The 12,653-nt window shown below is 30.9% G+C and overlaps 1 protein-coding gene across 3 annotated transcripts; it reads left to right on the forward strand.

Annotated features, from left to right (window-relative positions):
- The first annotated feature begins 2,927 nt into the window (after nt 1-2,927).
- Nucleotides 2,928-8,792, forward strand: LOC113861447 (pyruvate dehydrogenase E1 component subunit beta, mitochondrial). Of its 3 annotated transcripts, XM_027494260.1 has the most exons (16): nt 2,928-3,073; nt 3,283-3,320; nt 3,404-3,457; nt 3,521-3,601; nt 3,707-3,733; nt 3,814-3,876; nt 4,905-4,991; nt 6,499-6,624; nt 6,778-6,911; nt 7,016-7,088; nt 7,206-7,271; nt 7,558-7,596; nt 7,680-7,804; nt 7,886-8,000; nt 8,261-8,363; nt 8,543-8,792. In XM_027494260.1, the coding sequence occupies exons 2-15, from the start codon at nt 3,297-3,299 to the stop codon at nt 8,327-8,329; spliced, it is 1,083 nt and encodes a 360-aa protein (XP_027350061.1). In that variant the 5' UTR covers nt 2,928-3,073; nt 3,283-3,296; the 3' UTR covers nt 8,330-8,363; nt 8,543-8,792. The 3 variants fall into 3 exon arrangements, with proteins under 3 accessions (XP_027350061.1, XP_027350062.1, XP_027350060.1); XM_027494261.1 differs by having other exon boundaries at nt 3,289-3,320; nt 8,261-8,739; XM_027494259.1 differs by having other exon boundaries at nt 8,261-8,728.
- The last annotated feature ends 3,861 nt before the right edge of the window (nt 8,793-12,653 follow it).

The following is a 12,653-nucleotide window of genomic DNA, read 5'->3' on the forward strand; positions in this document are numbered from 1 at the left end:
TCTTAAGTAATTACTAACTTTCATGTACATAGAAAGGAAAGGAGCGAGTGAGAGGCTAGAGGCAACGAAAAAGAAAGGGAAAAAGGGCCTAAGGAGGGAAGGGGGGTTAAGCTAGGGTTAGTGGGAGAGTTAGGGGTTGAGGAAGAAGGGAATTGAGTATGAGAGAAAAACAATGGTTAGGAGGAAGAGAGAGTCGGAGAGGGAGAGCAGACGGTAAAAATTCATTTAAGGATATTTTGTGTTCTTTTTATTATTTTTTATAATTAGACAAATTTATTTTTGTTTTTTAAAAAAATTAAGCATTCAATTTTCACTATAACTAGAAAAGATTCATATATGATGCAGAAATGACATTTTTTTCAGTTTATATTTGTTTTCTTTTTTTTGTCTTTAAGATCAAGTGCAGTAAATTATGTTTTCAAAAAAGTTAAACAAACTATTTATAAAACAATACCTTTATTTGATAAATATAAAAAATATAAAACTTTGAAAAAGAATTTATTATCCAAGATTGAAAAGTTGGATGGATCATTTTAATGGTTATGTATAAAAATATATTTTTCTATATTAAATTTAGAGTATTGTAAAAATTATTTTAAAGCAACAACTATATTATCCAAAATATAATGAACATGAAGTTTTGTTTATAATAAATTATAGTTTATTGTGCATAACTTTGAGCTAAGAATACTAATAAATGTCTTTATTTTGTTAAGTGGAGTTATGTTATCAAGTTCAAACTTTTTGATATACTAAGACCGTGTCATTATAGGTTAATGAATACTCAAATGTTGGATAAATTTGTTTGGTTGATGATTAATAATTTGAACAAATTTTAAGTCTAAATTATTATAGATATATATGAGGTAAGTCAAAATAATTTTATTGCTTCCAGTAAAAGTACTTTAACTTGCTAGAATTCCATCAAACGGTTATGACTTTTAAAAGATGTGTGTAATTATAGAACTAACAATAGAAAAACTTCTTTGGATGCATTCCAATTGGATTAATAATGGTCTAGTTTGTTAGAAAGTTTATTTGTTCATGTCAAAGACTTAGAATTATGTATAAAGAGACAAAAGTAATAAGAATTTCAAGATAATCTACACTATTCTTTCTTTTGATAAAAAAAATGATAAATTCTTTTAATTTCTTTCTCAAGAAAGTTACTTCAAATTGCCTAATTTGAAGTCTTAATATTAAATAGTTTTGTTCAATCAATGTTGGATATATATAGATAACAAATTATTTTTTTTCTTCTTGAGCTTAGCTTTAGAAACTCTATATACATGAAAAAAAATCAAATTTTTTTTTCTATTTATTGGTACTAGATTCAATTCCTTGTAATTTTACCATACTCTAAATTTTTTTAACTTTTTATTATGTTAGATATTATGGGGATCACAAGAATGCTTTTCATTAAGAGGTTCTTATTTACTCAAATAAGTCCCTTTTTATTTCTTAAATAGACTTCTAGTTTTAGTTGCTTGAGTTTCTCATTGATTATGATTTTTTATTTATTACCTTTTTGTAGGTCATTTGGAAAGATTGTAATGATCTTTACCATTATAGTACAAATAATTCTTTGCATAAAATTTTAATTGATATTTGTCATATTTATTTAAAATTTAAATATTTTTATTCTCATACTTTTTTCTTTGGCTTTTTCAATAAGTTTCTTATATTTTTTCTCCAAATAGAATAATAATTCTAAATGGATAAACTTTTCAAAGATCTAATAAAGTAGGTTTTAGAGATAATTTTTGTAACTCTATAGGTTAATAAACTAATGATTTCTTTTTGTTTTCATATATATAATTAATTTCTTTATCTTGCTACTACTTTAAAGATTCACATTTCTTGTCATTTATTAATCAAATTATCTTATCATTCAACTTATTCATGATAGGAAGATTTATTGACTTAATATTAAGATACTTATCTCATTCATACTTAGAGAAACTTATTTTTACACTAATAATCTTATTTTTACTTTTTGAACATGTGTATTGTTAAGAGTAAATCTTTTTTTAAAATAATTTATCTATTAATATTTATTTAAGACTTAAGCATTTATTTACTTTTATTTTTATTTTTATACAAATAAAAAAATATTGTCACATTATTCAAATATTTTTTTTTATATTTTTCAAAATCTATCATTTTTAAATATAATATTGTGAATGTTTAATATTATTAGAATTTGAAAAACATAGTTCAAAGAGATTAATTAAGTGATATTGATAAATTATAAATTTAGTTATTAGTTATTTTACTTAAATAACTTTATGTTTTTTAAATATTATTTTGTTTTTTACTTTAAAATGAGATATTACTTTTTATTTTAAAAGTTTTTATATAAAATGAATTTGACAAACGTTTGAAATAATAAAAAAATAAGATAATTTTCTAAAGATATCAGTGTGGACATTTAATATAGTTAAAAATTGAAGAACATAATTTAAGTGATTAATTAAGTGGCTTGTGGTTAATAAATTAGAAGTTTAAGTTATTAATTTTTTTAGATAAATTTAAGCTGTTTTAAATATTATTTTGAGTTTATTTATTTTGTTTACTTTGGAGTGAGAAATTACTTTTTCATTCTAAAATTTTATATAAAAAATTTGAAAATCTTACTAAAACATTACAAAAAATAATGATGAGTATTAATAACTTCTATAACTTAAATATTAAAAATTTGATATATGATAGTAAAGCTGTTTTACAAAATTTTTTACACGTTATTCTTTTGAAATTCTTTAAATTTAATTATTTCGTTTTTTTAATATATTTGTGTCTTGATTCGAATTTAAGATAGAGATATTAAAAAAAAATACTTTTGGTTAATAAAAAATATATTTTCTGTAAAAATTATTTGAATAAATACATGTCATAAAATGTCTTTAAATAATAATTAAAGTGGAGTTATGTAAAATAAAAATAAAAAAATTGAAGGGAGAGAATAGGAGCTAGAGCATGATTATAAATAAGATATAAACCAGAGGGTGGGTTGTTGGTTAGGATCATCGTGTATTGTTAAGTGAGGGGCGATCGGATCCAGCTATAGCTACAGGTGCGGATTCTTCTTCTTCTTCTTCTTCTTTCAGATATTTCTTTCAATCCACCTGCCTCTTAGTCTTAGGGTTTCTTTTATGCACCGTAGATTTTGTTATATGATTCTTATGAGCGTTGTCAATGATTTTTTTTAAAATTTTTAAAATTTTTAATTTTTTATGGATTACGGCTTTAGTGACTGACTTGTTTCGCTTTGTTTGATTCAAGTTGAAGGAAGCAAGATGTGGGGTGTGATAAGGCACAAGGTACGGCATTTGTCCGCGTCTGGTTCCGTTCTGTGCTTCAAATTCATTCCATTTCAAATGATGAACAATTTTATTTGCTGCAGAGTATTCGTCCTACCTTCTCCGCATTCAGACATTTCTCTTCTGCCGCTAAAGAGGTATTGCTTTCTTCTCTTTTCATTTTCCCAATTAAATATCTGATTCTGAAACGAAATATGCAGATAACAGTGAGAGAGGCTCTCAACTCCGCACTCGATGAGGAAATGTCAGCTGATCCAAAAGTCTTCTTGATGGGTGAAGAGGTCATCCTCTCTCTTTCGATTTTCAGAATGAACTGTTTTGAGGGTTGGCCTCTACCTACCCCCTCTCTTTTTTCTGATGTTCATTTTGGTTGTATTTAAGTGCAGGTGGGGGAATATCAGGGTGCATACAAGGTTAGTTGTATTGGCAAGTTTGCGGATTTAAGTACTTGCTTAACTAGTACCTGTTAACCTTCTTTCTTCTTTCATTTTAGATATCCAAGGGACTCCTGGAGAAGTATGGTCCCGACAGGGTTCTCGACACCCCAATCACCGAGGTCATTTTTCTTACACACACTCCTTTGATACTTCATACCTTTGCAGCCACTGATTGCGACTTGTAAATCATGTCCGACTACCGCTTCTTTTCATTCTTTACATTTTATAAGGGGATGTTTGGATCATCAACATTAATATTGACTAACACTTGTCTATCTTATCACTACTAAGAGTGGCGTCTCTCTGATGGATGCGTGAATGATGGTTCTGATTGCAAATTCAAACATGCTTTAAATTTTCTCGCCACTAGGTTTAGTTTTATGTAACAACGCTTGCAAATTGATACAAATTTGGTAGTTTGGATGCCTCCTGCACCCTCCCAGTTTCAGTCTTTTAGACCTAGTAATTATCTTAGAACAAGAAACACAATTTTTTGCATTGAGAAATTCATTGGTATTCTATTTTCAGTTAAAGACCTATATGCTTAAAAAATTTGCTGAATCCAAACTATCGCTTAAGCAGTCCCTTTCTTAGGAAGGTGTTGGCATGACTTTGTAACTGGCATAAGTAACCGAAGCACAGTGTGATAAAGATTTTGGTATCTAAGCACTTTTAATTTTCTCTCTGAACTTGCCAAGGGCCAAATTTTAAAATGTTCAACAAGTCTTTAGGGGAAACATCCAATAAAATAAACAAACTAATGTTTTAATAATGTGACTGCTTATCCTGTCATCCTGTGATGGCATGGGGATATGCATCCTTGGAAATAGGCATGGCATATTATGTTGGGCTGTGTTCTTCATTCTGAGCTCCTTCTAACTTTTTGTAATGGATTACTTTTCAAACATAGAAAATTGATATTTTCAGTTTCTCATCATAAAATTGATACTCTAATGTCCCATGCTTGATTATATTTTCAATTCCATATATAGTAGTGTACTTTCCATCTTACAAATTACATTAGCAGATATTTTCTTTTATGAATTAAATTTAACTGATTATTTCTAGTGAAAATTGAAAAGGATTTATTCATAGTTGGTGGCAGATGTTGGGTTGACATTTTTTTTATCTGTTAAATATAATACAGGCTGGGTTTGCCGGGATTGGAGTTGGTGCTGCATATTATGGTCTAAGACCTGTTGTGGAGTTTATGACATTTAACTTCTCCATGCAGGTTAGAGTTTATCTTGATTGCATCATTTCTTTCTTTTACTGGGTGTTTAGTTTTGGTGTGTTATTTTTCTTACGACAATACTTAATTTATGTATTATGTTATATCTTGTAAATTTAACTGCCCATGAAGATTATTAGATGGCATCTTATGAGTTCTGTCTTGTGTGTGATAAGAACCAGGAGTGTGAAGTTCTGAACAAATGATGATTGGTTCCACAAGGGACATTAATCCCTTTTGATTCTGTGTTGGTGTTGATGATTACAGTTGACAATCAAGGATAGAGGTGTGAAGCAGCCAACCCCAAAATAGCTTTAGTGGGATAGTAAAATGACTGCTGCTGAAGATTATGTATATAAGATAAATAGTTTACTGTAGTCACATAAGTGCTAAAACTGTAATAAATCGAATTTAAAAAATATTCATCATTGATAATCAGAAGTCATAGTGATATAGTGTAGACATACAATCATCGTACATCTTAGGCATAACTAAAAAGTTAATCACAACAAATGATCATAACGGAAAAAAAAAAAGTACAGTGCCATACTTCAACAATAAGTTTGAGTCACTAAGGTGTCAAAGTCAGGTGGATAATGCCATGGGCTACGAACTATGATGTGCAAACTACACAAAGCCATAGGAGAAAACAACCAAAAAAAAAAAAAAAAAAAAGCAGAGGAGGACTGCTAGAATACACTGCTGACCTTTGAAAATCATGAGAACTGAGAACTGTGAAACAGTATGAAAGTTCCTATAAAGAGCACAAAATGACCATGGGTTGCTGGAAAAACAACAGCAAACAATAAAAATTGGTGAAGCTCAAACTAAAGTGGGAGGTACAGTGAAAACCACAAAATTAATCGGAGGGGCACATATGGAATTCAAGAAATCACCAATAATGGTTGTGATTTGATGGGTTTTGAGGTTCTGATGGCTGCTTAGTCAAAGCCCGAAGCAATACTCTGCATTGCAGGGAGGACATACAAAATTCTGTGATTGACTACCCTGTTAACAATATAAAACTATGGAATTGTGATTTGGGTCAAGCTTTTGTTCTGTATATTGGAAGGATAAATTTGGTTTATTGTTAACAGCATCAAATTGCCAATCATAGTTGACTTAAAAAATAAGCAATTCTGTGATGTTTTACTGATTGTTAGAATGTCATATCAATGCCATACGAATCAATCAAGTTGTTTAGGTGACAGGCCTTCTGCTGGAATTTTTTTACTTGTTGACTCTTATTACTTCTATGTTCAAGTATTATTCGTAGGTATGAATTATGTTGGAAGGAGAATTCTCTTTGGCCCATATGTTTGCAATCTTAATGTTGAGCATTACCTTGAATATTGTAATACTTATAAATTATGAATAATATTTTGTTAGGATGATTAGTAACATTTAGTTATGAATTTGTTAGATAAACAGCTGCATCATCTGGCTCATGAGCTTGCCAATTAATTATTCATGTTTATCCCTCTCAGTTATATTTTAATTCATGTTTCAGGCAATAGATCACATTATTAATTCTGCTGCAAAATCAAATTACATGTCTGCTGGCCAAATATCTGTGCCTATTGTCTTTAGAGGACCCAACGGTGCTGCTGCTGGGGTTGGTGCTCAGCACTCTCAAGTATGGTTCTCCAGGCTTTTATTTTATATACAAACTTTCTTTAACAATTTGTTTGAATTCTACATCAAATTATATTCTGGTTATAAGCTATTGAGCACTGATAATTTAGGCTTTGTCTCTCTTTGTATGCTCTGCAACTTTGCTTTTATGCAGTGTTATGCATCTTGGTATGGTTCATGCCCTGGGTTAAAAGTCTTATCACCATATTCATCTGAAGATGCTCGTGGTTTGCTTAAAGCTGCTATACGGGACCCTGATCCTGTTGTTTTCCTTGAAAATGAGTTGTTGTAAGTTATGCTGCTTGATTAGTATATGAAACTGAGTAATTGAAGATTCTTTACATCACTTCTTGTTTTAAAAAATAGTTAATTTGATGAATTATGTCCTCTAGATATGGTGAGTCATTCCCTGTTTCAGCCGAAGCTCTTGATTCCAGCTTTTGCCTATCCATAGGAAAAGCAAAGGTAGTTAATTATTTGTAGTATTTGAAATACACCTTATGATTGTTAGAGCCACATTCGCTATACAATAAAGCATTCTTATTGACTCCTTGTTTACTTCATGCATTGTACCAATTACAGATTGAGAGAGAAGGAAAAGATGTGACTATCACAGCCTTTTCAAAAATGGTTGGCTATGCTCTCAAGGTTTGTTTACTATGAGATCCTTTTTTATTATTTGCTTGATCCAATTGATCATTTGCTGAGAAGTATGTGAAAGAGATATACATTTTTTTTGCATTTAACTATTAAATAATAAAAGAAGGATTGAGGATAATAAATTTTTTGGTTGGGTTGGCTTGTGGCATCTTATAATTTTTTTTAATATATATATATATAGGTTGGAGATATATATATATATATACATCTCCAACCTCTTTCTGTACTCCCAAAGTAGAGAACATTCATAAAATCTCTTCTGCTTGGTGTTTAGGCTGCTGAGACACTGGCAAAGGAAGGAATCAGTGCTGAGGTACAACTTGCAATAGTTTCCCCCTATTTTCAAAACTTCACTTTGGTTATGATAATGTTGAGTGATGTTTTTACCTACAATAGGTTATTAATTTGCGGTCAATCCGGCCGCTTGATCGATCCACAATCAATACTTCTGTCAGGAAAACCAACAGGCTGGTGACAGTTGAAGAAGGGTTTCCTCAGCATGGTGTTGGCGCAGAAATCTGGTTTATCTCTTTACATTGACTTTCTTGTATCTTTTTGGTTTACCCAGGGAAATCATGCTATTTTATACTTCTCTTGAGCAGCGCATCTGTCATTGAGGAGAGTTTTGGTTATCTTGATGCTCCAGTTGAGAGAATTGCTGGGGCTGATGTTCCCATGCCCTATGCAGCAAATCTGGAAAGAATGGCTGTCCCACAGGTATCAATTCTTCAATGTTAACTTTGTTTTTCGTGAATTTCTCAACCTGGTTTGGATGATCTGTTTTCTTAATTTGCAAATTGATCCAGAAATGCATTTCTATTTTGAATGGGTAAAATGCTACCCCTGGTGTCGTGACTTGGTATGACCTGAGTTGGTATCAGATACGAAGCCAGATGCTAATATGTTGAAGGTTTTGATACATGTCTATAGATCAATAAAATCTGGTTTCTTACTGGTTGGTATTTGTGGATGTACAGGTTGAAGATATTGTTCGTGCTGCAAAGAGAGCTTGCTACAGATCTGTGCCTTTGGCTGCAGCTGCTTGAACATAAATCTAGTCCTGAAAATTTTCATGGCCTGGTTAGTTCTTTGGAAATCTTTGATGTTACAAAAAACAAAATTTCCCAAACTTCGTCCGTAAAACAGCAGGAAGAAATTGCAATTTGCAACCCATGAAAGCTGGTTTTACTCATGGATTATGTTAGTGTTTGATTTAAAAGATTCTGATAGTTGCATAATACTGCTGTCCAAATTTTCAGGAGTCACAGATGCTACACATTTTTTATCCTTCTCAGCATAGCTGGGAGGAAGTTCATGTTTAATAATAACTTGGATAACAATGGCACAAGGCGGGAACTTTTATGTGCTTTTTTGGTTTGTGCTAGGCAATAAGTAGTCGACTTTTGTAATACATTATCGCGTTTACAAGATCTAACTTGCTGTTTGAGTTCATTCTTGTTTAGTTTTCATTGGCAAACTTGAGATATTTTATCCGATGTGGGTTCCGTACCCTTCAGAAGAACGATGCCGTGTGTCCTTGATTCCTTGTGGATGGTGTCTGGATTAAAATAAAAGACTACGCTCTATTTGTTTTAACGTTGTAACCTCCGTTGACTGAAATCGATTTTGAAATTTTTTTTTTTTATTAAAACTCCAATCTACGTACCTCGTAAGTTGGGATTTATCTCTAGACTTGGTTTCGTGGGATATCCATACAGGCTCGTCAACGTTCCAACCTTAGTTTATAATAATAAATTCTACCTTGGCTTTGTTTCAGTTTAGTACCCCGTAATTATTTTGGTTGCGGTAAGTGTGGAGCAAGAGATGAATGAGGATAGATAGAAATAAGGAGAGAGGTGGTGGTGGAGGGAGAGGAGGGTAGATAATTGGGTATAGAATAAAGAAGGGAATATAGGTATAAGGTGAGGTGAGAATGAGAAGAAGAAGAGAGGGGTTGAATATGGAGTGGGGGGAAGAGGAAGTTCGGAGAGGAACATAAGAGTTAGGAATGAGAGAAGGAAGAAAGTTGAATATAGAGGTTAAAGAAAATTGAATATGAAGGTTAAAGAGAGTTGAATATGAAGGTTGAGGAGAAAGTGTTAGGTATGAGGAGAAGAGAAGGTTGAGAGAAAAAACGTAAAATTTGCTTCAGCCAATTACAAAAAAATTCGCTTCAACTATCTCATAATTGCACAAAGTTAAGCACGTTTAACTTTGGTCTGAATCCTCTCATTTTGGTATAAGTTTGATTCATTAATGTGTCCCTTATCGTTCGGAAGAGTCACTTCTTGTTCGTGCGACACATTATACTGACGATCACTCCTCGCTCTCGCCTAGTGTCTGGGTGTCACATGCCCACAGCTTCTGCTTGATTTCAATGTGCTTTGTTTTTACTCACACACTTTCTGGGAACTTCCCATAAGGTCACTCATCTCCCACCGAAAAGTAAATGCATTTTGTTGGTATAAGTAGTTCTAATCAATTCCTTTAAACTATCCTTAACTGTATATACAGTCTCTGAATTTCTTTCATTTCGGTGTAAGTTCGATTCATTCATGTGTCCCTTACTGCTCGAAAGCATGCTAGGAGCTGCTCCTTGTCTGTACCACACATTGCACCTGCGATCATTCTCTGCCCTCGCTTGGAAGCCTGTCAGGAGTCGCTCATTGTCCATGCCACAATACACCGGCGATCACTCTCTACCCTCGCCTAGCACCTGAGTGTTACGATTTTCGCTTTAGTGAAAATGAAACTAGACGTCTAATTTTTGTGTTAATTAGATTCGAATCCTAAACTTGGACTGCAATTTTACATTTGTTTTTACACTAATATGATGTTTTACATTTAATAGTTTCTCCATCTAGTACCTAAGTTTAAGTTTAAAATTAGCTGTTAAAGGTCCATGTTAATAAAATTGTCTTAAAATGTATTAGTCTTTCAAAATTATTTTTAAGGGTCTCCATTTCGCATATTGTTTGTTAAAAATGACATCATAATGGTCTCTAAGGAGAGAGGAAGTTGTTGAAAAAAAAAAAAGATAGAGAGAAGGGGAGAAGTTATTATATGTAACTTAAGGGTTATATAACAAAAGAAAAAAAATAGAAAAATTGTGTGCTAGTATGCACATGTGTGTGGGATCTAAATTAAATGTTTAAATTCATTTTTTATTTAGACAAATTTTAGAAACAATTCAAAATTTGCATAAAATTTGCTTAACTTGTCTATATTTGCTTAAGTGAATATTCTTTCAATTTCTTAATCTCATAAACTTCTGATTGTGTCATTAAGGGTAGTCAAGTTTAAGCCTATTATCAGAAGGTGGGTCTAAACTCACCAAACCAAACCATTGTCACTTTGCCATATCTTATGTTACTTGTATAGCTCCAAATTAACATCTTTAGCATGTTTTAGAATAAGTATTTTTGCTTGAAAACCATTTTTTTCTTATAGAAAACATGCCTATTTTTTGGTTAAATGATAAGTGCTAACCATACTATTCTTGGCTAGAAGGGTGGTTGTCCTCTGGTTGAACAATGTACTTCTTATCGTGTTTCTCTTATCTAAAAGGAGTAAACCTAAACCGTAACTTATAGTTATATATTTTAGAATTGAAAATATTAAGTTTTCCTACTAGAACTATAAAATCTTTAGGTTTCTTATAATCTTAGTGTTAAGAATGAAGATTTTAAATATGAAAAATTCATGATTATTTTAGAATTATCTAAATATATTTTTAAAGTAAAGGCTCCGAATGAAATTATTTTAAGTAGTATGATTTTATTATGGAAAATTATTCATAAATAGTTAAAAAGTTCTATTTGATACTTTGGATAATAGACACGATGTAAATATTGATTGATGTCAAACTTTAGAATAAGTTATCTATTTAAGACCAAGATAGTGTAATCTGCGGCAATATATTTTTGAATGGTATGGTTGGTCTGAGTCCAAAGGTGTTCAACCTTCGACAAATTGTATTGAATTGTATGATGAGGTGCTTCATGATTTCACCAATATGTGCTTGAATGAAATCTTTGACTGTTATGTAGAGTGAATGATGTATGCTTGATTGATCTAGAATGATTAAAATAATTTCCTTCAATATACGTATGATGTGAACTGAATCAATGTGTACTTTAACTTAGACATTATTCATTGAATTGAAATGGGAGAAAAAGATGAAAGAAGAATGTATTAATAGTAAGTAGATGAATGAAATAGAAGGATGATGTAAATGATATGCATTAGAAAGAAAATGTAATGTGAAATGTTGATAAAGTAAGTGTCATGAAAAATGTTGAAACATTGTATAGATAGTTACAAAGATACACTAGGAATATAGAATTTAAAAAAATTTAAAAAATCTTAGAGAAATGAGGGTGGTGAATGCTAACAGTAAATGAGTGTATAATAATTTGCTGAAAATAAAAGCATTTACAGGTCACATACACTTATTTTCTGACGAGACTCCAGACTACACCTTTGTTAAAAGGAGTCGGGTCAGCACATGTTGTATCCATGTTGATGTAACTATCTATACCTATAGAAGACCTCAAGGAATCCCAAGAGCAATAATTATTCTGTATGCTTGAAAATAACTCTTAAGAGTTTCTATTAAAATTGAATGTGTATTATTTTGAGAAATATATTAGGAAAAAATATTTAGAAAAAAAGTAATTTAAAAAATTTAAAATAGATGAAAATGAATAAACATAGGAAGATTAAAGGTAGTGATCATTAATCATTTACATGTAATTAAATGCCTTAATTATAAGTATACATAGGTAGATTAATTGTGAGTATATTTTTTTGGTTTAAACATATTTTTTATTACTGTATTTGAACTAATTTTAGAATTGTTTCTTACATTAAAAATGTTTATAAAATAGTCTTTATACAAAAACAAAATTATTTTTATAATGCTTTGAGACATTACTCAACATTATAACGAATTCATATTTTTTTTATGTTATAGCACGAATTAAATGTTTAATTTTATTTTTATTTAAATAAATTTGGAATTATTTAAGTGAATATTTAACAAATTCTGCTAATTTTAACAAAATTTACTTAAACAAATTTTATTAAAATTAGAAATGATGGCACGTGGAGTGATAATGTTTTGGAGCATAAAGGAAGAAATTTTTTTGAAGAAGGGTTGCTATGAGCTCTTCCCCCTAAATCCTTTCTATTGTGAGTTTTGAGCTACTTATTACTATAGTAACAAAAGTCCCATTGATGTAGCATAGACTGGTGAGTTAGAAGCGCTAGAAGATCTTTTCCATTCTTGTTGGAATGAATACTTGAATAGTCCTTTTCTTTAGCCAAGCTAGTCAATTACCTCATTCTAGTATTTTTTTACTTGAATTT

Source organism: Abrus precatorius, unplaced genomic scaffold, assembly GCF_003935025.1.
Source record: "Abrus precatorius isolate BTA unplaced genomic scaffold, Abrus_2018 Scaffold3, whole genome shotgun sequence".
In the NCBI taxonomy this organism is placed as follows: Eukaryota; Viridiplantae; Streptophyta; class Magnoliopsida; order Fabales; family Fabaceae; genus Abrus; species Abrus precatorius.

Bases quoted from the DNA above. Each gene is read 5' to 3' on its own strand.
- LOC113861447 (XM_027494260.1), top strand. From the start codon at position 3,297: ATGTGGGGTGTGATAAGGCACAAG. The intron at 3,321-3,403 runs GTACGGCATTTG...TATTTGCTGCAG, and splicing joins GGGGTGTGATAAGGCACAAG to AGTATTCGTCCTACCTTCTC. The intron at 6,625-6,777 runs GTATGGTTCTCC...GCTTTTATGCAG, and splicing joins TTGGTGCTCAGCACTCTCAA to TGTTATGCATCTTGGTATGG.